Source organism: Genypterus blacodes, unplaced genomic scaffold (assembly GCF_046128005.1).
Source record: "Genypterus blacodes isolate CSIRO-AG114 ecotype Tasmania unplaced genomic scaffold, CSIRO-AGI_Gbla_v1 ptg000007l_1, whole genome shotgun sequence".
Taxonomy (NCBI): Eukaryota; Metazoa; Chordata; class Actinopteri; order Ophidiiformes; family Ophidiidae; genus Genypterus; species Genypterus blacodes.
Genome location: NW_027466821.1, coordinates 3,043,669 through 3,068,460, shown reverse-complemented (window position 1 = coordinate 3,068,460; position 24,792 = coordinate 3,043,669). Strand labels below are relative to the sequence as shown.

At 46.0% G+C, this 24,792-nt stretch overlaps 2 protein-coding genes and 2 non-coding genes across 5 annotated transcripts; 1 reads left to right on the top strand and 3 right to left on the bottom strand.

Moving 5' to 3' along the window:
* Positions 1-5,167: 5,167 nt before the first annotated feature.
* brd1a (bromodomain containing 1a) lies at positions 5,168-17,278 on the bottom strand. 2 transcript variants are annotated; one of them, XM_076151795.1, is made up of 14 exons: positions 16,659-17,278; positions 14,343-15,759; positions 13,758-13,914; positions 13,197-13,328; positions 12,951-13,079; positions 11,330-11,642; positions 10,884-11,243; positions 9,455-10,042; positions 9,209-9,338; positions 8,916-8,966; positions 8,702-8,835; positions 7,822-7,931; positions 7,111-7,265; positions 5,168-6,618 (listed from the first exon to the last, which is right to left on the bottom strand). In XM_076151795.1, the coding sequence occupies exons 2-14, from the start codon at positions 15,740-15,742 to the stop codon at positions 6,435-6,437; spliced, it is 3,843 nt and encodes a 1,280-aa protein (XP_076007910.1). In that variant the 5' UTR covers positions 15,743-15,759; positions 16,659-17,278; the 3' UTR covers positions 5,168-6,434. The 2 variants fall into 2 exon arrangements, with proteins under 2 accessions (XP_076007910.1, XP_076007919.1); XM_076151804.1 differs by lacking the exon at positions 8,916-8,966 and having other exon boundaries at positions 16,659-17,277.
* Positions 11,963-12,035, bottom strand: trnak-cuu (transfer RNA lysine (anticodon CUU)). The gene has a single exon. It is a non-coding gene; the product is annotated as a tRNA-Lys (tRNA).
* On the bottom strand, positions 12,445-12,517 carry trnak-cuu (transfer RNA lysine (anticodon CUU)). The gene has a single exon. It is a non-coding gene; the product is annotated as a tRNA-Lys (tRNA).
* Positions 17,279-17,889: 611 nt separating the features above from the next.
* Positions 17,890-24,760, top strand: zbed4 (zinc finger, BED-type containing 4). The gene is made up of 2 exons (XM_076151773.1): positions 17,890-18,058; positions 19,735-24,760. Exon 2 carries the CDS (start codon positions 19,932-19,934, stop codon positions 23,703-23,705), a length of 3,774 nt encoding a protein of 1,257 aa, XP_076007888.1. The 5' UTR covers positions 17,890-18,058; positions 19,735-19,931; the 3' UTR covers positions 23,706-24,760.
* Positions 24,761-24,792: the final 32 nt, after the last annotated feature.

Here is a 24,792-nt window from a genome sequence, read left to right as displayed (position 1 = left end):
CAGTGATGTCAGTCTTCGCCCCCTAAAACGGATAAAACCTGGACAGGAGGCTTTTTCTCCTTCGCCGCCTCCACAGATCTTGGCGAGACAATCAGAGAGGCGAACAGAATGAGGCCCTCTTCATACACGCTCGCCGTTTGACAGGAGCGCGGCCCGTTCTGATGAACCCACGCCGCCATTTCCAAAGATCTGAGCGGTATCGTGGCGCCGACAAGCTCTGGCATATCTTTATTTTGGACGCCCCGCGTGATTGACGGTTTGCCCCGCCGTCTCTTTTTGAACAGAGTGACAGGAAGTGTCAAAACCGCAGCGCGTGTCTCAAACGCACATCCAGAGTTAGTTTGAATGCTACAACGCCTGACACCTTGATTTGGAGAAAGGCGCTGGGAAAGTTTCTTCTTCAACCTGTTACGCAACCAGACGACCTCATCCGGGACATCCAGGTTACTCACCCTGTCGTCCCCCAGGCATGTAAATGTGGACAGAGAGGCGAGCCATGTTCCACAACACGGCTACATAAGAAACCAAAGCGTCCACAGTCCCGCCTTCTCGCATCCTTCCGTCTTCCTCACTCTCTCTCTCTCTCTCTCTGTCTCCTACACACACACAGAGACACACACCTCCCTGGGACACGCACAGGCGGCACAATCACTCAGCGACACAGATCCGCGCATGATCTCGCCACGACGGAGAAGAGAAAGGGGGGGGTGACAGCGGGGGGGCGATTCTGTCTCTGTTTGTTCCACAGAGAACGAGAGGAAGAAAGAGAGGAGTGGGGTGGCAAAAGTGTAAATCTAACACCCCGGGGGAGGTGGGGGTGGTGGTGGAGGTGTGGGGGGCTGGGCTTGTGGCAGAAGCCCCCGGGATCAAATCCAATTCTGGCATGATACACACTGAGCCCCGTCAATCACCACGGTGTCCTTGGACTGCGGCGGAATGGTGATGAGAAACATGGAGTGAAGGGGGTGGGGGGGTTCCCGTATGCAACCCGGCCTCAACACACACACACACACACACACACACACACACACACACACACACACACACACACACACACACACACACACACACACACACACACACACACACACACACACACACACACACACACACACACACACCAAATATGTACAACACAGATAAGGATCATGCGTACAAAACCAACAAACCGAAACCTACCAAATGTGTTTTTACAGGAAGGATTCACTGTTAAGAGGAAAATGGCTGCAAGTTGTAACATCACACACACACACACACACACACACACACACACACACAGCGACTCCAAAGCCTATTTACTTTTATTCTGGACTTTTGCTAATTATCTTAACTACACAAGTAATTATCCTTCACATCAAAGGCCTGCGCTCTGAGCCCTGCTGCTCCCCCCTCTCTCTCTCTCCCTCCCCCTCCCTCCCTCCCTTCCTCCCTCCCTCCCTCCTCCGAATCCTTCGCCGCCACGCTTCCAGCTGAATCATGACATTAACAGATAATTAGACCATCGCCTGGCTGCGTTTGATGGGGGCCACGATGCGACGAGCACGCCACCTACGAGTCGAAAAGAACGCGGCAAACGGCGGAGGGAGGCGAGGAGGAAACCAAAGCCATTAGCTCCCAGCGCCTGCGATTGGGATTCAGATGAGAACTCAGGTGTTAAGCTGCAGACTGTGGAAGCTTACAGTAGTTTGTCATAGATTAGGGGAAACTAAATGACGTCCCGGTGGACCATTGATTAATTGTTTTCGTGCCATTAGCGCTTCCTCCATGCTGAGCAGCTGCTTTCATCTTGTCCATTAGCCAAGCTGTTTCTAATCACTGTCTACTGATCAATGAATAACGCTGCTACTTGTTTGACCGATGCCCAGCAGCCATAACTTAGCGAGAGGACTTCATGCATATATGTGTGTGTGTGTGTGTGTGTGTGTGTGTGTGTGTGTGTGTGTGTGTGTGTGTGTGTGTGTGTGTGTGTGTGTGTGTGTGTGTGTGTGTGTGTGTCTTTTAATTCAATTTATCCCTCTTGTCGAACGCCTCTGGGCTTCGCTTTCTGCAAACAGACAATAATCAGGTCATCAGGCAACGGGCGCCAATCCTTCGTTAACAATCTAACAAACGTTAATCTGGGCAGGAACATGTGACCGCGGGAACATTTGCATCGACTCCCATTTCAATTCCTTTGAAGTCGTTTGTTTTGCTCACCTTGGAAACAGACTATTTCTACTTCTCCTCTGTGGTGGGAGTAAACGCACCCCATTAATATTTATCTACCTAGGGCCTGTGCTATTCTGGCCCAGTGTTTTGAACATGGCCACTGGAGATTGGGCCTTTTCAGGGACCCGGGGGGAGGGAGGGAGGGAGGGGGGAGAGAGAGAGAGAGAGAGAAAAAGAGGAGGGAGTTGGAGTAATATTGTTCTAAGTGGTGTGTGTTTGTGAGATCAGAGTGTTGCTTTTACCTTCTGCGTTGAGGTTTCCGTCTTGTTGTAGTTTGGTGAAGGAAAGCAACACCGACCACAGCTCAGGTATGCCAAATGATGTCAGATTCGCAGGGGTCAATGTTGTTCTGGCCTTTTGAGACAATGCAAACAAAATAGCACTTCAATCAAAAGAAAGGGGTGAAGTTTCCCTCTTGTTGCACCCAAACATTAGGAGAGGCACTGGAGAACGTTTCAGTGTGCAGCGCCAGCGATTCTGGCTGTCACCCGCCGATGTGCAAGAGCTGCCCTGCCTCTGATCATACATGAATACGAAATATGTGTGCGCATATTTACAGGTATGTGTGAGCAAGCGTTGCAGAGGATACTTGTGTGTGTGTGTGGGTGCGTTTGTGTGAATGCGAGCGTGACATTCCCCCCTGAAACCCTGGTGACACCTCTTTGCAGGGGAGTGTATTAAACATTGGTGGCCCTGTCACACACACACACACACCTGTTAACCACGGAGCTCTGCAGGTCTCCTCCATAACTTCGGCGTCTTCCACCTGGACGTTATTGCCGCCCACAGCATCCTGCACGGCCCGTCTAATGAGCGCTCCTCAACTCCGTCAAAGTCATCTGATGACACTGATGTGGGGAGATTGATATTCACGCTTGACTCGGCGTCCTCTCCACCTGACTGCTGTGTTTACCTCCCCACACAATTAGTATCTGCAAAGACAGAGAGACGGAAGAGGGTGAGGGTGGGGGGTGGAAAGAGGAGGACAGACACACACACACACAGAGAGAGAGAGAGAGAGAGAGAGAGAGAGAGAGAGAGAGAGAGAGAGACTGTTGTTTAGCTCCCAATTGTTTCTAAAGATGTGCAATGTCTTTCAGCATGGCTTGAAGGTGGCTCTCTACATAACAGGGGCCATTACGAGCTCATTTAATCCCCATAAAGCTACTTTACCTCTCTGAATGTCAGTAGATTGAAATAACAAAGGCCGGGCTGTCTTAAGTAAAATGCATATTTCAACAGTCTTCGCCTAAATCTGCATCTAAAAGTGCGCCAGTGGAGGATGTCACAATGCTGTACATGCTTCCCCTGTAACTGCCAGTCATCGTCAGCGTATAAACAAGTCAAATCCTTCACTTTAAGAGTGTTGTGCCCTCTCTGTGTGGAAAAAATGGAATGGAAAACAGTGATGGTCAGTGATTGGCCTTGCCGAGCTTTAGCTGAGCTGGCAGGGCAGCCATGTCTTCAAACTGATTTAGCATTAATTGACATTTTCTCTAATCGGTGCTTTCGCCATTTGAACACAGTGATGAAAAGGCTTCTTGCAAGGAATACTGATGCTTACCGTGCGGCCAGAGGCGAAGTGGAGCAGGTGGACACAGGTGAGTATTGTTTGGAGGAAGTACGCTCGCTAGAAAATGGAGGGTGCATTCTATGTGGAGCCACAGCGACCCGGTGTGGTTGGAGAGGGAATGGCACGGAAGACTGAGACTTGGAAGTAAAGATTAAACGAAATGGACATGTGAAAAGAGAGAAAAGCGAGTAGGAAAACTTTGGCAAAATATTAAATATTCAACTCTTATAATAATATTAATATTGTATGTTAAGGTTCTCAGTCATCCAGGTCATGGTATCCAAGGAAAGTTAATCGTCGGCAACTGGACTTGCTGGTAAAATCTTGAAGATGTTTCACCTCTCATATGCAAGGCTTCTTCAATGTTAATATTAAATTGTACCTTGTTTGTTGAATAACAACGTACATTTGCATAATTCATATTTTTTATATTAGGTCTTTCTTAGATCACAGTATGTCTTGTGTATAGTTTATATAAATAAGAACTTCACATGTACCACGTCTTCCCTAAAAGGCCAAGGACCTGCAAAAAACTAACAAATCATATTAAGGAAATAAAAAAAATACATTTTTTCAGCTGAAAAGTCGTAGTTTTTAGTTATACTTGAACTGCTGACCCACTTAGAAAGTAATACATTACAAAGTCATATTTTCATGGTAAACTACATTACAAAATGGTTATTTCAAATCAAACATCCATATATATAAAGCATGTCTTTTCATGTCATATTAAATAACGGCCCATCTATCTGATCTCCCTTCTTTTGGGTTTGTAGAAGTAATTTGAGTGAAGACAGACACTATCTTGTATCATCTGGCATCTTGCTGTCCTTGATGCAGTGTTATAACTCTTGTCTCATATTGTATAGGCAATATGGATCCATGTCATTTTATAGCATTTTGCCACGGGCCTGGAATTTCAGAATGATTGAAGATCCCGATCTTTCATCAATACCTGCAGTCAGCAGAGATCTGACTTGACGTCTGTACACTAGCAAGCTGGTCTCATTCTGCACTACATTTTAGCAGCTGAGGAAACAATCTCAGCTGCAGTTGTGTGTAGCTGATCAGGTGAGAGTAAATTAAAGGAATTCGAGCATGTCTGGAGGAGACGCAAACATGTTAATATCCATATTTTTATTTTTTTATTTGCTACAAAACAACAGTCCCAGCAAGAGTTTGTATGACCCGAATTAAAAAAAACCAACTACAGTTAAGTACAAAATGAAATATACCAAAACTACTCAATGCTACCCAGAAAACAAAACAAAACAAAAGAATAGTATAAAACGAAATGTGTTGAAGACCACAGTTACATTGTAAGAAAGAAACCGTTAGAAAAGATTACTTAAAAAGAAGGCAAGTATCCACCACAAAATGTGCCACTTATTTTTTCAAACCACAATCAATTCGCACATCGTTCCTTGAATATAAAGTAATGCAAATACTTTACAATAACTTAATGTGGGCACATCTCCCTAAAACTACTGCAAAACCAAGTAACAGTCAAATTCATCACATAAAAATACATTTGTCTTTTTTTCTTCTTTTTCTTTTGGCAAGTTCCACACATCACACAGAAATTAATCAAACGCCTGGGTAGCAACATTTTTGGTTTCTTGAGAATATATGTTTCCGTTCCCACGTCAGACTTCATGTTTCAGCTTCAGACACACATATACTGTATATTCAAATCATATAAATATGTATGAACAAAAATATACTAAAACTATTTTTTTCTTACAAAACGGATTAATGCCAAATGGAAGCTTATGATTATAAACTTCAATAACTTAAAATTGAAAAGGGAATACTTTCATACTTTTCAAATAATGTGACATTATAGCCCTAATCTCCTCAAAACTAAGGCTTTTTGTTTCTGTTTCTTCTTTCTCTTCTTCTTGTTCATACAGCACTGGAGAAATACCACTCGCGCCTTTAGTGCTGACAGTTCATCAAGTATAAATACTAGGAAAACCCCGATACAGTACCCATTTATGTCAAAACTACAAAATAAGTTAGTGTCAAGGTAGCTGTACAGAGTATTTACAGTTTAAATATAAAGGAAGGGAAGTGGAGATGACTGAAGTGTGCGAAGGTGACTTGACATAAACATGAGCTTTGGCTACAACTGATTCACGGGGTCGCGCCAGGATTCACCTGCTACTTTAACTACTTTACCAGCTAGTTACTTTTTAATGAGTTCTAACGAAGGACAACATTCAAAGACGGTTGGCTACTGGGCCGAAACGAGAGAGATAAAAAGCTTGACCAGCCTCAGCCAAAATTTACCAGCATTCGGCTGAAGGTTGGTGTTGGTTGGATTAAATGACCTAAATGAACACAAGTTGTGCCGGGATGGAGTGTGGTGAAGAGTATGGGAGCACAGTTACCAGACTGGAGGCGGAGTGGCGAAATGGACACATTCATTTAAGCAGCAGACGTGTTTGATCAGCACGTCGTGGGAGTGTGTGTGTGCATGTCGGAATGGAGGAATGGATGAGGAGAGACACCACCTGTTACAGGCAGGTGCCTGGTAAACATTTGAGTCTCCTGCAGATACAGAGGGCGGGGGGACAACAGGTATTTGGTGCAGGGGGGAGGTACGTGTGTGTGTGTGAGAGAGAGAGAGACAGACGGTGAGCGAGCGCCATCAGTCCACATCGCTGAGGTCACTGACTGGCTCGTCCTGCACTATGCTCAGGTGGTTCATCGCACGGTTGAAGGCGACCTGGACAGCTTTGCGAATGCTGGATGTGCGGCCCTCCATCATCTTGATCTTGTCTATGGTCTTGTCCATCCCCAGAGGAACCATTTTAGACCTAGGAAGCCACTGCCTGCAGGTGAAAAGAGGCGTCGACAGTGAGTCATAGAAGCGGCAAGAGGGTGATGAATCACAGGGAGAGAAGCAGGTTAGACATGAGGAGTGGGAAGTGGGACCAGAGGAGGTGGACTAGAAAATGTAGAAGTGTATCAACAATGGCACGTCGTTATCCCGGGCTGCATTTATACTTTGCATTAAAATCTGATCTGTGTATACAGATATGTTATCTGAATAATGACAGTACGCCTGTGTTTCTCACAAGCTTCCCATTGCTGACTTAATGATGTGGAGAAGTCTTTCCGACTGGGTAAATATGTGTGCACAGCTTATAACTCACACAAATGTTAGCTGAGAAAAATGACGGCGGGTAAATACGAAAAAAAAACGTTTAATGCCTCAGTGGAGTCGCCAATTTATGACACGCGGCCACAAAAGACTTGCTGGTGACAGACAGGTTGACAGGCTTACTCTAGTAAAAAAAAAAAAAAGAACCTGTGCCACTCACCAGCTGCGCTTGTTGTCGAAGAATAGGACAAGGAAGAGCTTCTCTTCTGCTTTGAACTGCATCGTCTCCCCGATGCGGAGCACGTCCATCGGGGGCATGGGGATGGACACCCCGTTGTGCTGGCAGCCCATCCGAGGCATGTGGGGGTCGATGATCTACACACGGGGGGGAGAGGGGAGGGAGTTAGACATATGTACATTTACACCTATACACACACACACACACACACACACACACACACACACACACACACACACACACACACACACACACACACACACACACACACACACACACACACACACACACACACACACACACACACACACACACACACACACACACACACACACACACACATATACACACACTACCAGGCTTGCAGCAATAAGATTTTTTTTCCCCTTGATATGTCAAATTGAACTGGATTACAGTGAAATGCTGACACCTAGAGGGGAGAAATGTGAAAAATCTTATTTTGGAAAAGTGAGCAATCTGTCCAACCAACTGTCCACTTGACACTTGTAACAAAAGTGGAAGTAAATATGTGGACTCCTGCCTCAACACCTGTGAGTCTTATTTAGGGTTCCAAAGTGTCCTTTATGTGCAAAGTCCTCTGAAGATGTGGCAAGAGGCAGAGCAGTTGGGAGAGTAAAAACAGTTTGCCAGTTAGTCTGTGATTGTCATGCAGTCACTTCCACAAACACTCACCAAGGCAGGGTAGGAAGGGTATCCACTACATTTGGCCCAAACTAGCTTTAGGGGTTCCAACGCAACTGTTGCAGCGCTAGCGGGCATCCAAATATTGCTGTTGCCAACCTCTATGGAAGCAGGAACAACACCAAAATAGGTTATGTGTGGGGTTGTTTTATTGAAACACACATACAAAAAAAAAAAAAAAACACAATTTCAAAGCCATGCTTGAAGTGCACGAGCAATCAGGGCGGGGAATAAAGAACTGATATGAAAGACGAATATACAAATTGATCGGACACTTTCGCCGTTTCAATAGGCCAAATGTGGATATGAGGTGAAAGAGGCACCGCACAGTGCAAAGACTCAAAAGCCGCTGCCAACTGTCAAAAGCACTCGGCTGGTAGCTGGCAAATGCGTCGTTAAAGACCAGGTGTCTGCAAGAGTCAACTGGCTTCTTATGACCTCATTTCACACAATCTTGAAAGTTTTTGCGGAATAGAATGTTAACCTTTGGGGCGTGCAGACGAGGAGAATATGATTCAGCTTTTCAGTTGCTGCATGGATACAAATGTGAAAATATGAAGTCTAATCAAAAACTTCTATACATCAACATGAACTGAATTGTGTTTTTTTAATACATAGCATATTTACAGAAAAAGAAGCCAGTCTATTTATGAATAATAATTGAATTATGTTTACAAAACAGGTGAAAAAAAGCATTTGTTTTGCAAAAATAAGCAATATTGTTCCTGTTGATGTATGTACTCATGTTTCTGTGTTACTGGATTATTTGGTAATATTCCTCTGCAACTTCAGGAAAAATCCAGTTATTCTAATCAGCACAAACTCACACGCATGCAGAGTTTCATCTGAAGCCAAGTGACAGCAAACTCACCCGCAGCGATGCGTGCCGCCTTCACAAAGTTCCCGTTTTCGATGCAGGCGATCAATTCGCTCTTGTCGTCCACGGTGTTCCGCCGCACCAGGGCCGGCTTCCCCTTTCCGCATTTCGGAAGACTGAGAGTCGTGCTAGAGATAAGACGGAAGATATGAACACAAGATAGTGACACAGATTAGGGAATGTGAATTGTGAGCTGGTGCCCTTTTACGTCGGTTCGATTGTTGCGTCGCGCATCCACAAGAAATGCTGTAGGCTGCTCCTGTTTGTGATACAAGACACAATTAGTTAAGCAACGCCGACACATTCTCCGGCCAATGAAGCTTTAGAGACGTTAAAATAAAGAGAGAGATGAAACACTGATGACTTCATGGTAGGTCACCTATGTCATTAGGATGGATCACCCCAAGGTTCCATTACAAATTTGAGACAATGTAGCCGGTAGTCATCCTGTGGTCCAGATATGCAGCTCTGGATCAAAGCGATAGATCTCGTGGCGATTACCTGGTGCTTCCTGGCAGACTGCTACAGGAGGAGATAGAAGATTCCGAGGCACAGCGTCGCCGTGGCTCCACAGGTCTCCTGGCTGCCAACTCCTTCTCCTCTTCCTCTTCTAGGAAACTACTAGACAGGCCTGAGAGGAGACACGGCAACAACGCATATCCAAAATTAGAATCTGAGCAGATGTTGTAATCAGAGATTGTACCTCCATAGTTTTGTGGGACAAACACTGTGCGACTCTTCACTTACCAGTATCAAGACGTTTAACTGGGGACTCGCCTTCTTCTTCGCACTTTCCCTCCCCCACTCCATCGTCTTCACTGTCTCTGCTGCTGCTATGCCTCCTCTTTCTGCTGTGAAGAAGGGTCTCCAGCCTGGGTATGACCACCGACAGGAACGATTTGGAGCCGAGCTGTGGGCCTTCTTCGTCTTCGTCGTCCTCCGCGCCGTCTCTCCCGGCGCCAACCTCCGCCCCCTCGTCTACGCTCTTCTGGGGCTTGTGAGGACTGGCGTTCTTCGACTTGCGGAAAAGCACGGCGGTCCGGCGGTTTACCGTGCCCGTGGGCTCGGCGAGCGTCGATGTGGCGACCACGCTCATGTCTCCGTCCAGCAAAGCGTTCTCAAAGCTGTCGTGGGTGTGGCCGTTGAGTCGCGGGGCGGAGGACAGCAGGTCTGGTATGTCCCCGTCAAACTTCACATGCTTGCCAGGGGTCTTACCGTCACAGTCTGGGGCCGCGTCGATTGGTTTGAGGGTGGGGGGCTCGGAGTCTGTGTCTGAGTGGATGAGAGGAGGTAAGGAGTCTGACAGCTCCAGTTTAGGAGGGAGAGACTTGTCACCTATGGGAGAGCAGAACAGAAACAACACAAACGTTGTAGATTTAGTCTCGTTAATCTTTTACATTTCTACTAATTTTTGTGAAAATGCAGGAGAGATATTTTGATAGCAATACAAAATATCCATACAGGGAAAATCTTAACCGTGAGGAAATGTGACTTATTACACCATTACCAACAACACTGCACTGCAACAGTTTGCCCTTGTGTTTGGAAAATATGCTTACAGTGCACATTGTTGCACTGCTTTAGGTTTTGTCTTACAAGTAAAACAAGGCAGCGTTTAATATAACCCTGGGGTGCATTTATAAATAAAAAATGAGAGCAAAATGAGTGTTTTCTTTCTTTTTCACCACCCCGCTCTAATGTATTCTACATGAGGCCTAATGCGGCTCAGCAAGAGTGCAGTGATTTAAAGCAGGAGGAGGCTACCGCAGTGACTCAGTGTTATACGGCCACAGTAACTATACAGTGCCATCACTGTTTACTGTCCACTGTCCTCCGGTAGGCCGCTTCCCGCAGCTGAAGTTAATATTCTAAACATGTCTGTGGCAGTGTGGCTCTAAAGTCTGATCAGGCTCGAATCGATGGATGGACATGGATTTTATGGAATTTCAGTTGGAGCGAGCAAAGCTGGATGTGTTTACGCGTCAGAGACACACAGGGGGAAGCGGCTGCCATGTGACTGTGTTTCCTCTGTGAGGCATTTGTGGGTGGGGGCTAATCCCTGACCTCTGACCTGCAGTTCAGGATGCTGCGAAGCATGTGACGCCCGTGAAATCAAAGAGACTAATTTGTCCTCTCTGTGGCTGCGCTGGTCAAGCCAAATCACACCCGCACATACCTTCGTCGTCTGGGAAATGTCCGTTGGGCTTTATTTTCTCCTCCTTGGATTTGCCCGGCTCGGAGAGGCAGGGGGCTGATGAGGATGACACTGCAGCGGAGGAGGTAGTGGAGGATGAAGAGTGGTGGTGGTGGTGATGGTGATGGTGGTGGTGATGGTGGTGATGGTGCGAGGGCAGGACTCGCTTTAAGCTCATTTCGCTCCGCACGTCGTTGATGGACTTTTTGAGTAGTTTCATGCGCTTGCTGCGGGAGGGGCTGGCCTTCATCGCACAGGTCAGGTCAAACTTCTCCAGTAGGTGGTGCAGCTGTTTGTCCAGAGGCATGTGCTCCCGACTGGCCGGCACCAGTAAGCGGTCCACTATGAAGTGAAGCAAAAGGAATAAGAGGGAGATAGCGATAGATTTTGCGTAAAAAACAAAAGGTGTGTTTGTCAAACTCCCTCACCGTCCTCCCAGGAAAAGGATGCCGGCGCTTTGATCTCGGGGGCCTCGACCAGGTGCGTGCCGCTCTCCGCGTCGAAGCCGATCCTCTCCACGTCGCGTCTGGCCTTCCTCAGCAGCACCCCGCCCTGGTCGCGGAGCCGGACGGCGGCCCGGTAGAAATAGGTGTCCTTTGAGTTGTACTTCATGCAGTTGTCGACGATGAGGTTAAAATCGTCCTCGAACTGCCCGAAGTTGCAGTAGCCCTGGGCGTCGATGCGCTGCCGCATGGTGGAGAAGTCCATCGGGTGCTTAATGTGGTCGACGTAGTCGGGCACCTGCAGGAGAACATGACAGGTTTATTTCATTTAATACAGCTTTACAGGAACTATAAAAGGACAAGGACATCAATACAGCAGGTCTCCTCTAGTGTCATGTTGATAGAACTTAAGCTCGATAACCTGTCAAATAGTGACAGAAACATTAAGTCCAAGGAAATAAACGTTTATCCACTTTTGGCAACGGCTGGACAGTTTCCATTCAGAGATTTTTTGTAAAGGACTCAGTGTGCCAAGTCATAACTTCTGATTTTATATGAGTCAACATACACCCTTCTCAGTTTCCATGGACATATATGTGTGAATCATACCAAAACCGACGCCCAACGTGGGGCTCGAACCCACGACCCTGAGATTAAGAGTCTCATGCTCTACCGACTGAGCTAGCCGGGCACTGAGAGGGAGCACTGCCCCTTCTCAGAAATGCGGTGACCTTCGTGCCTTCTCAGGTTTCACACTTGAGAAGCAAGGTCTATCTCTGTTGTAGAAGAGACGAAGACAGGTGGGGGACACCGACATGGAGGAAATCTATTTCAGTGTGTTTGTATCCCTATATGCTCCGACCGTCCAACAATGTTACGCTAAAATGATGTCTGACATATTTTACATTACTGATATAATATTTTGATAGTGCATGTTATTCTTCACAATTTAAAGAGGCATCAAAAAAAGCCCATCAATTAAGGTAATAATCTTATTCCAGTATTAATGACTCTTTCAGTCCATGTATTGATTCTGACAATTCTGCTGGTCGAGCTCTGATCAGCTCAGGTTGAGCTAATCAGAGCTGGCACAAAAGCGTCGCCCAACGTGGGGCTCGAACCCACGACCCTGAGATTAAGAGTCTCATGCTCTACCGACTGAGCTAGCCGGGCTTGTTTGAGCCTGCCACACATTGCTGTTCACTCACGTCAACTTGTGAGCCAGTAGACTTTACTCTCAGGGTTCATATTACACACAGCGGGATGTCGCATTACTCAACACTGACTACACAAACATGGGATCAAAGGTGGGAAGCTACAACTTTACTCCAAAGTGCAAACTCCTCTGCCCTGTGCTGCCGCTGTAAGCTGCTGCTGCTGTATAAACAACCACTATACACATATTCTTCTTACATGAAAGGACAGAGAGAGACTAGTGACTACTAGTTTGTTTTGGAGAATTAGCCGATTCAAAATCTTGCAAAACAGCAGTAAAACACCCAATTCATTTAAAATGACCTACAGAACACATCACACACGTATCGTTTAACATCATGTTGCAGTCAGGACTCTGAAACTAAAACCTTTAGGCAACTTTCAAGTTCACCTCATTGATGTCAACCGGCTGGGTGAAGATCCTGGCCTGGTCTTTCATCTGGAGCTGGTCCAGGAGCACCCTGAGCAGAATGCTGAAGGGGCTCAGCTGCATCTCTAGAAGGGTCTCGTGCAGCTTCATCTATAGGAGCGCAAAGGGGGGCATCCACAATGAGCAGATATGACACAGGATTTTCCATTAAACTATTCCGTTTACAATACAATTAAATAGCTGTCTTTCTTTTCCTCTGTCCTATACCTCTTCCCTCTTCAGCTTCTCCCTCTTGCGGATCAGCTCCAGCAGCAGCCTGGCTCTCTCCAGGTCGTGCCGGAGGCGGTGCCACTCCTTCAGCTGCTCCTTCAGCGCCCTGCTCTCCTCTTCGTTCTGCCTCTGGAGACCCAGAATAGAGTAGATCTGTCAACATTAGTAAAGAGCGGGTGGTTTATATGCTAAGCCTGCTAAACCAGGACTGTCGCTGTTGTGTGTCTACCTAATTCTGTTGCTATAAATTGAGCACAGTTGAGTTAAGGTGAATGCACTGCTGCTGATAACAAACTGATGCTGGGCTGTTCATTACACACGTTGTGCCCATCTGGAAAGCAAAGATTAGAAGAGAAGGTGTTATAGATCTGAGGTATTTGCTATCACTATAAGCTTGCCGATCAAATTAAAAAAAGCTGGATTTATAAATGATAAATGTGGTTTATCTAAGGGAGTTCTCAAACTTTTAAGCTGTGTGTAACTACAAACCAAAATCCTGTGGAACACAATGAAAGTGTGGACGGACTCCATCTGTGTGTGACCGACGGCTGGACAAACCGGTTGTGCATTCTTCTGAGATTGCGTGCTCGTCTGCAGGCGCCTGATCAGAGGGAGCCCGTTCCTGGACTGCCTCTTCAGCGTCCAGTAATTTAGGACAAGCTCCACGAACGCTTTCTTCTTCTGGACTGACACCTGATTGAGAATGGTCTGTAACCTGAGAGGGGGAGGGGACAGGCGTTGGACTGACGCAGCCAGAGACGGACGCAAAACACTACAATCAACAGTGAGACGATTTTCAGAACCTCAATATAGTGGCTGGTTACACGTCAGTGTGGTTTGTAAAGGCAGAAATGCTCTTTGCTTCATTTTGGAAACTTTATCTATGTTTTCGTTATTTAACTGCTGCTTTTGGATCCTGCATTGCTGAAAATACTCATTAAACCAAGTGCACATCACCTGGACCCGTATTTGTGATGGCAAACAGCAGCTAAAGTTACAAACTCAGATCCTGCTACAGCCAATGCTTGGAGATAAACAACTATACAGTGTGGTCTGTTAATGTCCTTCAGTAAGACAATAAGTAAGGCTTTGCAAATCCCAACAACAACACATCCCATCTTTACAACTCATTCATAATTATACCTGTGTGCAGGAAATTTAGGCACAGTGACGGGGGTTGCAACTTCTTCAGGTTCAGGCTCAGGCTTCTTGCCCTTCTTCTTCTTTTGGTGTTTTCCTTTGGACTTTCCTTCACCGCCTCCTCTGCCCTTGTCCACCCTCTTACATAGTCCGTTTTTGGGTTTGGTGTCGTCGTAAATTGTAAGAGGCCTCCGCACGCAGCCGTTGGGCATGTGAGCGCCGCAGTAGGCCGTCTTCTTCACGCAGAAGGTGGGCTCTCCCGTTTCCGTCACCTCCTTGACTGGTTCCATCTTCATGAAGAGGCCGGCCTTTTGAGCGCAGCTGACGTGGAAGGCTGTGTAACAGTTGGCTTTGTGGCACTGGATGCAGGCCCCGACGCCCTTCTCTTTGCAGAGGTAGCAGGTTAGCTTCCACCGGGCTTGCGGAATGTGGCTGACACCATCAATGGGTTCGATGAATGTGGTGTTAGAGAAGCCGACCTCGGGAACCCAGAGGGCACACACCACGTGACCCCAGCGGTCGTCGTCTGTCTTTTTCACCGCCCCACCCTTATTGGGACACAGGATGCAGCCCGCAGGCTGGGTGGGCGACTGCAGGCAATGTCTGCACAACCACTGGCCCTCGGGGATGTAGGGCACGCCGTAACATTCCTGGTGCACGGCCAAGTTGCACATATCACAAAACAGGATAGCGTTGCTGTTGTGGCATTCTCCATCCATGCAGATGCAGCAGACGGCGTCCTCGTCGATCAGAGCATGCTGTTTGCTGCCTTGATCCAGGCTCTCCAGGTGCAACTCCTTCTCAAAGCGGTCAACCAGGAACTCAAAGACGTTGTGAGAGACCTGACTGACACCTTCACTTCGCCGTTTTTCATTAACGAGATCCAACCAGGCGTAATCCTCCTCATCCATGTCATACTCCGTTTCCTCGTCAAGCTCTTCATCAGTCTTCTCCTGATATTTATAAAAGGTACTTGGGCGCTTAGGAACTGCTGGAAGGTTGTATTCCACAGTACGGAATTTAGGGTCTGGAAGCTTTGGTCCGGCTACAACAGTAGACTGATGTCCGCCTCCCTCTCCTTGAGAAGTGATACCCAAAGCAGCGTTCCTCTTCTCCATGTTGTTTTTTAGCCTGACTGACCTCAGAAGGACCTGCTGCTGCGGCTTCTCGGCATTCTCCTTATTGCTGGTGCACTCCATCATCTCCTGCACCATGGGGTCGTCATCCGATACCACGTCCATCTTGTCATAAATGCTGAGCCGGTGGATGCGACCGTCAATCTCGAATTCCACCATGCGCTGGGCCTGGGCATAAGTCAGGATCTGCTTGTTGGGGGAAGGCTTGATGGGAGACGGCGGCCTCTGCGGCACCGCGACCCGGTGGTGCCGAGCTTTCTTCCTCATCCTGGCACTCCGTGTTGCTGTTGAGGAACAGAATGGAGATTGGGATAAAATGAGGAAAAGCTGCGGTATTCCATGACATAAAAATATATATATATATTATTCATATACCCATTAGTCGCTATTGTCTTTATTTCTTTACATTCCAAACAAGTCCAAACATAACCAGAGAGTTCACAGGCTGCCTGTAGCTTTTACATATTTTATTTCTCAAATTCTTGCTATAACAAGAAAGTTGAAGTGCATAAACCTGAACTGTAGCTTCTCCAAACACAAGTAAAGTCACAGCCTTATTCTAGATTGTGTTCAAAACATACTGACGTTATTTCTCAGCACTATAGTGTTGTGACCTGCAGTTGTCACAACAAATGCATTCTTTATGTGAAAATAAATGCGTTTATGTATGAAAGAACACCCACACTGCCTTATTCCATCTTTCTATGTAACACATGTGTAACTTTCTTTCAAGTTATATGTATCATTCCCCTGCATTTTGATGAAGAAAGGAGAAAGGTTACAGCTAACATATGCTGTGTGTTGCAGTTCTAACTGCTCTTTATTGCATTTTTGCCAGTGAGATGAGGCATTTAAAGGCTGTGGGAGGAGGCGATACACTGCACACCGAGTATGTCTGTGTGGGAGTTGGCACTTGCCCATTTGGTGCAGAGATGCCGTTGCCCTTTTCTGCAACGGCTCTGCCAAATTGCCCAAGTTGCTAACAATAACATTAGCTAGCCAGCTACAGTAGTTAGCAATAGGGGCTAGCCACCACCTAAACGTTGCAAATGGCGTCAAACAAAACAAGGTCTTTAAATCAATTCTACGTGAAACTGCCAATGCACAGTTTGTAGACGCGCTGTATGTGTTCTCGTCGTTCACATATAAGGGTAATTGCGACAAATAAAAGCAAAGTACGTACCTCGGATTCACAAACAGTTTTTCTAGCTGAGGCAGAGAGTTGTTAGCCAGTAGCCGTACAAAGCAACGGCGACACGGCCTGCTAAGTGGCTGTAATTCCGTACACAACGTTCTCATCCAACGGGCGATACTGGAGTGTGTTCAGTTATTAACAAAGACGAGGAGGAGGTCTGTTCTGTGCCGGGTAAATTCATACAAAGATTTGCTTTATGGACCATTTGGTGGACTTACAAGTCAGTCGCTAGCCACAAGCCCGACCGAAAAGCTAAGCAAGTAACAGGGTAGAGGCAAGGCAGCAGTACGTCGGCTCATCCCCCAACACAACAATGCGTTTCCACCAGCAGACAACTCCCACCCCTACGTACAACTCTGCGTCTGACGCTGGGGGTCAGCATGCTGAGGCTGAGCCTGAGCCGGGGCCGTGGTGAGCTGGGGGAAGAGTTTCCACACAAAAGCCCATCTGTCACAGCTTCAATGCATCGGTCGCTATAAGAACGCCACATTACGGAGAAAAAGCTCCGAGCCCCAACAAAAGAGCGTTTGAACGCCTTGCATAAATACGTGACGCATCTTTGTTTTGGCTCTAGGGGACAGGGGTGTAAGGGTAATAACAGATCTATATGAATGTGGGGAAGCGTGAGGGTCATTTCCTTTGAGCTACACTTTTTTCTAGTTACGTGATTATTTGAAAAGCAATTTAAAGACAAGTGTGCCTCGCCCCGGTGACCGGTCTGACCCGGACAGGATGTCTGAGGTCAAACAAACTGTCAGCTTCAGAGAGACGTGTAAACAACATAATAAGCGCAAATGCGTAATATGCATGTAATAGAAAAATAGATAAAGTCACTATACCGGTAAAAGATTCAGCCACCATAAATGATAACAAATAATATAACATAGTAACAAATCTGGTTTAATTAAAAGTCACATTTCATTTATTGCCCTAAAACTATGTGAAATTAAGTTTGTTATTTCATGTGTTAAATTCTTTAACATTATTTTGCTTCCAAATTATATTAAATTCTTTCTCGTTTTTACTGAATTCAAACATTTATAAATATCGACTTTTATTTTATTTTATTATTTGCCGAGTAACATTCATGTCTTAATTACTTCCCCACTCCTCTCTGTTATTAAATTATTTATTTATTATTATTATTGTTATTATTATTCTAGATGTTATTCTTTCTTGTCCGGTCCAGTGAGGAGCCTGCAGCCAGTGACATCATTAAAGCGTGTTCCTTCCGTCTGACGCTGTGTGGAGCTGCTCCGGCCCAACGTGAACTGCGAGCAAACCAAGAGACAAAAGCAACAAAGTGAACCCCCCTCTGGATCAATCAAATGTGTCATATTTAACTGTTTAGGAGCCGAAACCTAGTGATCACACCGCCAGACGTCATGGTGAGTACGCTGAGATCATATACGCGTAGAAATGTGGTGAAATGCGATCAGGGCGTCGTGTTTGAATGCTGAGTCTGATTCGGATCCCGTGTGGTTCGTCGGTTTCCACGGCTGGGTTCTGCCTCGCCAGGTTAGCTAGTTGTATGTCCTGCGTGTGGCCTAGCTGGCAGCTAACCAGCTAGCAGTCGTGGTGTGGTGTGGTCCGAACTGTTGCTGATCGATTTCCTCCGATCTTTCATAACATCGGTGGTATAGTTTGAAGAAGTTGCATCTTCGAGTATTATGATAACGACCCATGAGGCAGAAAGGATCTACCTGTGTGTTGTTTTTGTTTGTACACTAGCCTTGTGGCTAACCTAGTTAGCATAAGGATAGCCACCACGGTGTTTACTGATGATGTAGCATTAATTACAAACAGGACACCAGCATAACGGACTTTAAATATTTATGAGTGGAATAAGGGTCGCACGGGTGTCAGGGCGAACACATGCGTGATATAAACACCGGTGCGTAGTATAACATTGAAGTCTGAGGGTGAAGTGGAGAGGAAGACTAGTTAACGTTGGCTATGTTTGTGCTGTCCTCTCCGATCATTACTGACTAGCCAAACCCGGAAAAGCTGGCCTGTCACTGCTCAGTCAGGGAAACGGCTCGCTCACTCGTTAACCGGTGGATTTAACATAACGATTTAAACAATGTCCACGTTAATTTAAGGCCGATTAGGGAGTGAATCGATAAATGCAGTGATTGTTGTGATCCTGAGTGGAGATGCGTGTAAATGAGACGTACTGGTGTTATGAATGTTGCGGTCTCCTTGCTTGGAAATGTGCTACATTTATGTGTCGGTTCTCTTAAATAAATGTGTAATATAGTTTGATTTTGTGTTTTGAAATATGAAGCTGAATCGTGAAGTTAAGGGTTGTATATATTAATGCTGCTATGTTACTACAGGAAGTATGGACATTTAAAGATATAAACATAAAAAGTCAGATTAAACATACAGCCATACATACTCTTAATGCACTACAGTTTTAATAAGTAAAACCAAGTTAGGCAAAATTGTAACTTTCTTGATAACTATTTAGCAATTGTGACCAAGAACTATCTTTAATTATGTCAATTTTCCTATCAAATGCCATTACATTTTCTTATTTTAGTGAGTAGTTCCCTATATATTTGGTTGTAATCAGTGGCATGGGCTGCTGTGGAGTTAAGCTGTAATGAAAATGTGCACATATAAGGATTTGTGTACAATAAATTAAAGACTGGAGTACACAGCTTGCAGTGCAGTCACAGCTGTACACAGCTTATAGAGGCTAACATTCAGGAAGTCAAATTATATTTCTTGCGTGTTCTTTAATTGCAAGTGCAACATGATGATATAATAAAAAGTAAATGTTTACAGACAGTGTCACACTTTAATGAAGTCAAGTGTTTGTTCTGCAGAGATTTATGCAGGATGTGATGTGATATCATTCTGGTTGAATTGAAAAGTGATAACAGCCAAACAGCATTTGGTAAAGTAATAATTATTAAATAATTGCTTGCTTATGTGGAGATGTGGGCAGATATCAGCCAATAACCTGTTCACTAGTTTACACAGCTGTTTTTGCTTGTTTTAGAAGCTAGACTTAAAATACACGTTTGATTGAGATTGTTTGTCCTTGTCCTTCCAGGTCCCTCGAGGAGATGTTAAGCTGTTTCCATTATAAATGGAGGAAAGGGACAAGCAGGCATCCTGTGTACCAGAGAGCCGCATGCACATTACAACACCTGCATGAGGACTGCAACATGAATGACGACAACTGAAAAGAACTGATCGCATTTGACAAAGTAGACCTGATTATTCAGCTTAAACCCTTGGCCTGCTGTGATGGATGGGGAAGAAGAGGTCACTCACCCGAGTGAAGACCCGGTCAGTGAGCCAAATGGCACCACCGATGTAAAGAAAAGAGAGGCAAAAGGCACGTGTCTGAAGATTGAGGGCCAGGAGGGCTACGTGTTCAAATCCTACAGCATTAAGCCTCATGAGACTGCAGAGGAAAAGTCGCCTGCTTGCTCCTCTTTAACACTGGATAAAGACTCTCCCCTTTCGATCAATTTATCTTCTCAGGTTGACAAAGATTTGGAGGCAGAGTTGGCGAAGGAAACTGACCCCGCTTCTCCGGCTCTTTCAAACAAAAGCTTAAACACTGAAACTGAGGGAAACGCAGAGAACGAAACCTTTGAAAATGGTAATGAAGCAAGTACACATATCAAAGAGGAGATTGGAGATCCAAATGGTTTGGAGGAGGAAACCCAGGATGATGAAAGGATAGCATTTGGTAGTTCCTTGGGCCCTTTTGTAACTAGAGATAGCGACGATTATAGTAATTTACTTAGCGGATACACAAGTACTCTTTATGATGTTGCTATGGACGCTGTCACTCAAAGCCTTTTGTCGTCAATGAGGAGTCACACAAATCCCAGGAAGAAATCCCCTGCCTGGAATCATTTCTGCATATCGCCACGAGACAGTACCAAAGCAATCTGTTTATACTGCATGAAAGAGTTTAGTCGCGGTAAGAATGAGAAAGACCTCAGTACGAGTTGCTTAATGAGGCACGTGCGAAGGGCTCACCCCACTGTGCTTTTACAAGACGGCGCCGAATCCTCCTCAAACAATTTGACGAGCTCTCTCGCCTCACCCATGATACCTCCCTCACCGAACTCACCAAAAAACGGAGACTTGTCAAATAGCATTAGTACCTCTGCCTCAAAGAACACATCGCCGTCCACTTCCTCAGCTGAGAACTCAGACCCGCCATCCAAAGAGGTGTTGCCCAAAGTTGAACCAAAAGTCGAACCGTACGCCGACGCCGCGTACGGCATGCTCGCATCCTCACATTCCAATGAGAATAACGTCGAAGACACTGCAGACGGAGGCCCCGAGCGCCTGCCCGGGACACCGAAAAGCTCCAGTTCCCGTCGGAGATCGGCGGTTTGGAAACACTTCTACCTGTCACCCATCGACAATTCCAAAGCAGTGTGTATCCATTGCATGAATGAGTTCAGTCGGGGTAAAAATGGCAAAGATCTAGGGACAAGCTGTCTTATTCGTCATATGTGGAGGGCTCACAAAGAGGTTGTCATCGAGGAAAATGGACAGGGCAATCACATTCCCCCACCCTACACAAACCCACCCTCACTTTTGTCCCGCACGCAGCTGCAGGACCCACTGGAATTGAAGAAAGAGTCGCCCCTTCTCCCCTCCTCGCCGGACACCATATCAGACGAATTACCCCAAAGCATTGAAGAAAGCATGGACATGAAGGAAGAATCCGACGAGCTCATGCTTCTCTCTGAGCAAGAGTCCTCTCTCAACCTCTCGTTCAAAGTCCAGGATGACGACACACCTTCAAACTCTTCGCTGTGCGACCTCTCCGAGGGCCCCAGCCTCAATCAGGACCATGCGGTTTTCCAGCAGAACAAGAAGATCATGAAACGGGTGAAATCCGAAGTGTGGCACCATTTCATCGTGTCGCCCGTTGACCAGTTAAAAGCACTGTGCCGTTACTGTCCATGTGTCATCAGTCGGGGGAAGCGGGGCGACTTTGGAACAAGCTGTCTGATGAGGCATCTCATGAGACGCCACCCGGACGTCCTCAAAAACCAAAAAAGCACAGATGACAAAGAATCCTCGCCCCATCCCTACGCCAGCCTCCCCATATCAGATGCAGTTTCAGCCAAAGAAACTGAGAGCCCTGCCATCGAGAAAAAGCCACAAACCCTGCCTGTTTTCAGTAAAAAGACATCAAAACTGTGGAATCACTTCTCCATTTCTCCTGCTGACCCCACCAAGGTGGTTTGTTTGCACTGTAGCCGCACAATAAGCAGAGGCAAAAAGACGACAAACCTAGGCACCAGCTGCCTCTTCAGGCACATGCAGAGGTTTCACGGACACGTTCTCGAAAGTAACAATACTAACTCAGGTGATGTGCCATCTGCTGGAATTCACGTGAAACAGGAGCTCATGGATACCTCCGTTTATGAACAGAATGGTGAGAAGTTTGACGAACACCACCCCATTGCCAAAAAAATCACAAAACTCATTGCAGAAATGCTTGCACTGGATCTTCAGCCATCAGCTATTGTGGAGAATACTGGCCTGACCAGACTACTAGAGTACCTCCAGCCCAAGTATTCTCTACCTTCTTCTACTTTTTTCACCAGCACTGCCATACCAGACATGTACGAACGGGTAAAGGATGTCGTGCTCACACACCTGAAAGAGGCCGAAGGCGGCGTCGTCCACTTCACAACTAGTATTTGGGTCAGTAGCCAGACGAGGGAATACCTGACCCTCACTGCCCACTGGGCGACATACGAGTCAAGCATCCGCCCCCAGGGTCAGGACTTCCACTGCTCCGCTTTGCTAAACGTCTCGCAAATAGACTGTGATCATGATATGCATAATATCCCAAAGCAGCTGGAGTATCTGTGGGATTCTTGGATCACCTCTTCAGGGCTTAAAAGGGGGTTCACTGTAACAGATAACAATGCCATCACAAACACCTTGGAGGACCACGGCCACGTCACCGTGCAGTGTTTTGAACACACCATAGACCTCATTGTTAGCGAAGCCATAAAGAGCCAGAGAATGGTTCAGAATCTGCTGAGCATTGCGCGGAAGATCTGCGAGCGCGTGCATCGCTCCACAACGGCCAAGGAGAAGCTGGCTGAGCTCCAAGGGGTCCACCAGTTGCCAGAGAACCCCCTGATCCAGGACGTCCCCTCCAAATGGAGGACGTCGTTTTTCATGCTGGAGCGGATGGTGGAGCAGAAGAAAGCCATCGACGAGCTGTCGATCGAGTGCAATTTCAGGGAAATGATCAGCTGTGATCAATGGGAAGTGATGCTGTCTGTCTGCAATGCACTGAAACCCTTCGAAGTCGCCTGCAGGGAAATGAGCAATCGCACTGCCACTCTGGGACAAGTGATACCACTCATACACATCCTCAACAGAAAGATAGACCTGCTGTTTGACGAGACTGTGGGCATAGACAACATGCTGAAGTCTTTGAAGGAGGCCATGGTGAGCAGAATGTCCTCCACTCTGCATGACCCGCGATACACCTGGGCAACCATGCTGGACCCGAGATACAAGACCTCATTGTTCACGGAGGAGGAAGCGGAGCAATGTAAACAAGAACTAATCCGGGAAATGGATTCCTCCTACTCTACCTCAGGCGCAGCGAAGGCCACGCTGCCCAACGGCTGCAGCAGCGAGAGCCCCGTATCGTCCGGCAGCTGCCAGTCGAGTAAGGACAACCTGTGGTCCCTAATGGCCGACATACGGCAAAAGATAAAACACGAGGAGAGGCCCAAGTCCTCGGAGCTGGCAGTGCTGGAGTACCTGGAGGAGGACATACTGGATCAAAGCTGTGACCCCCTCGACTACTGGAACCTGAAAAAGTTCCTGTGGCCCGAGCTCGCCAAAGTGGCCGCCCGCTACGTGGGCTGCCCCCCCAGCATCGTCCCGGCAGAGACACTGTTCAGCACGGCGAGCGTGAACTGCGCCCTAAATCAGCCCAGGCCTTTACTCGAAAACATGGAGGGTCTGCTCTTCCTCAAGGTCAACCTCCCTCTGATTTATTTTCAGTACTGATACATCCGGAGCATTGACTTGAAAGAAGAAAAAAAAAGCCCTTTATCAAGGACCAAGTTACATAGCTGTGAAATGTGTGTTTTTCTTTGTCTGTCAGGCAAAATGTAAGATATCAGCGTGTACACTGATGATGTATTGATTCTCAATGCAAAGGCCAGAGTTGGAGTTTGTTGTTTTTTTACTGTATTCTGTGTACTACTGTTAAAACACTTTGGAGCTGCTGTGACAAAGCCGCAGTCAGAAGTGTATCAGGGAGGGAGGGTTTTTCTAGCTGTAGGGGTTGGTGATGTGTGTTTTTGCTCGTTAATTGGTGTTTTTTTGTTGTTTCTTTTCCGTCGTCTGCTCTCTCCTTGTGCCTTATCCAAAAACTACTTCAGGTCAAAAATGCTGTAAATATTTTGTTAAAATTTGCGCAAATCACGTCTGGATACTTTTTTGATTACTATGGATTAAAGATGGAGGCAGTTGATTTTCTGAATGGAAAAATGGCCCAAAAATAAATGCTGTGACTTAAAGATGTTTTACGTTTGTTATTTAATTCTCATTGTGAATTTGTGGCTCATGGTACTGTCGTTTAGAAATAGATTTTTTTACTTGCTGAAATGTTTTTAATGAGATTGTGTATAATATTGCTGTATTTTTCAGAATGAGCAATTTGTTTGGAATATACAGTTTGTCTCTTAAGCACAATTTAAGTTTGTCCAGGGGATTAAATTATGGGTCTATTGAGTAAACAATGTACTGTAAATTTTTATATAAATGATTTCTGAACCTAATTTGAGAAATGTTTTAGCATTGAGACTGGAACCATGCAAATTTTGTGGTTATTTGTAAATAAAGGGTTTCCTTATGCAACATTGCAGAGATTTTTTTCATTTTTATTGAAGAATGTCCTTTTTTGTTTCAACTATAATACAAGTTGCGCAATAATGTGCAACAGCCCCGCACAGCTTTATCAGCGCTCATCTATAAAATCTACATACAAACATTACTGATCTAAATAATGTTTCTTTCCTTGCTTTTCAAGAAAAACAACATAGCATTTCAAAGTGGAACTATGTGAAAAATGATAACCTTGTAAAAATGT

What these genes read in the sequence shown, in the direction of transcription:
- zbed4 (XM_076151773.1), top strand. Translation starts at nt 19,932, where the DNA reads ATGGATGGGGAAGAAGAGGTCACTCACCCGAGTGAAGACCCGGTCAGT.
- brd1a (XM_076151795.1), bottom strand. Translation starts at nt 15,742, where the DNA reads ATGAGGAAGAAAGCTCGGCACCACCGGGTCGCGGTGCCGCAGAGGCCG. An exon ending in ACATTTCCCAGACGACGAAG is followed by an intron (nt 10,043 to 10,883) that starts GTATGTGCGGGT and finishes GCTCTCCCATAG; the next exon opens with GTGACAAGTCTCTCCCTCCT. An exon ending in GACGCAACAATCGAACCGAC is followed by an intron (nt 8,836 to 8,915) that starts GTAAAAGGGCAC and finishes TCTTATCTCTAG; the next exon opens with CACGACTCTCAGTCTTCCGA.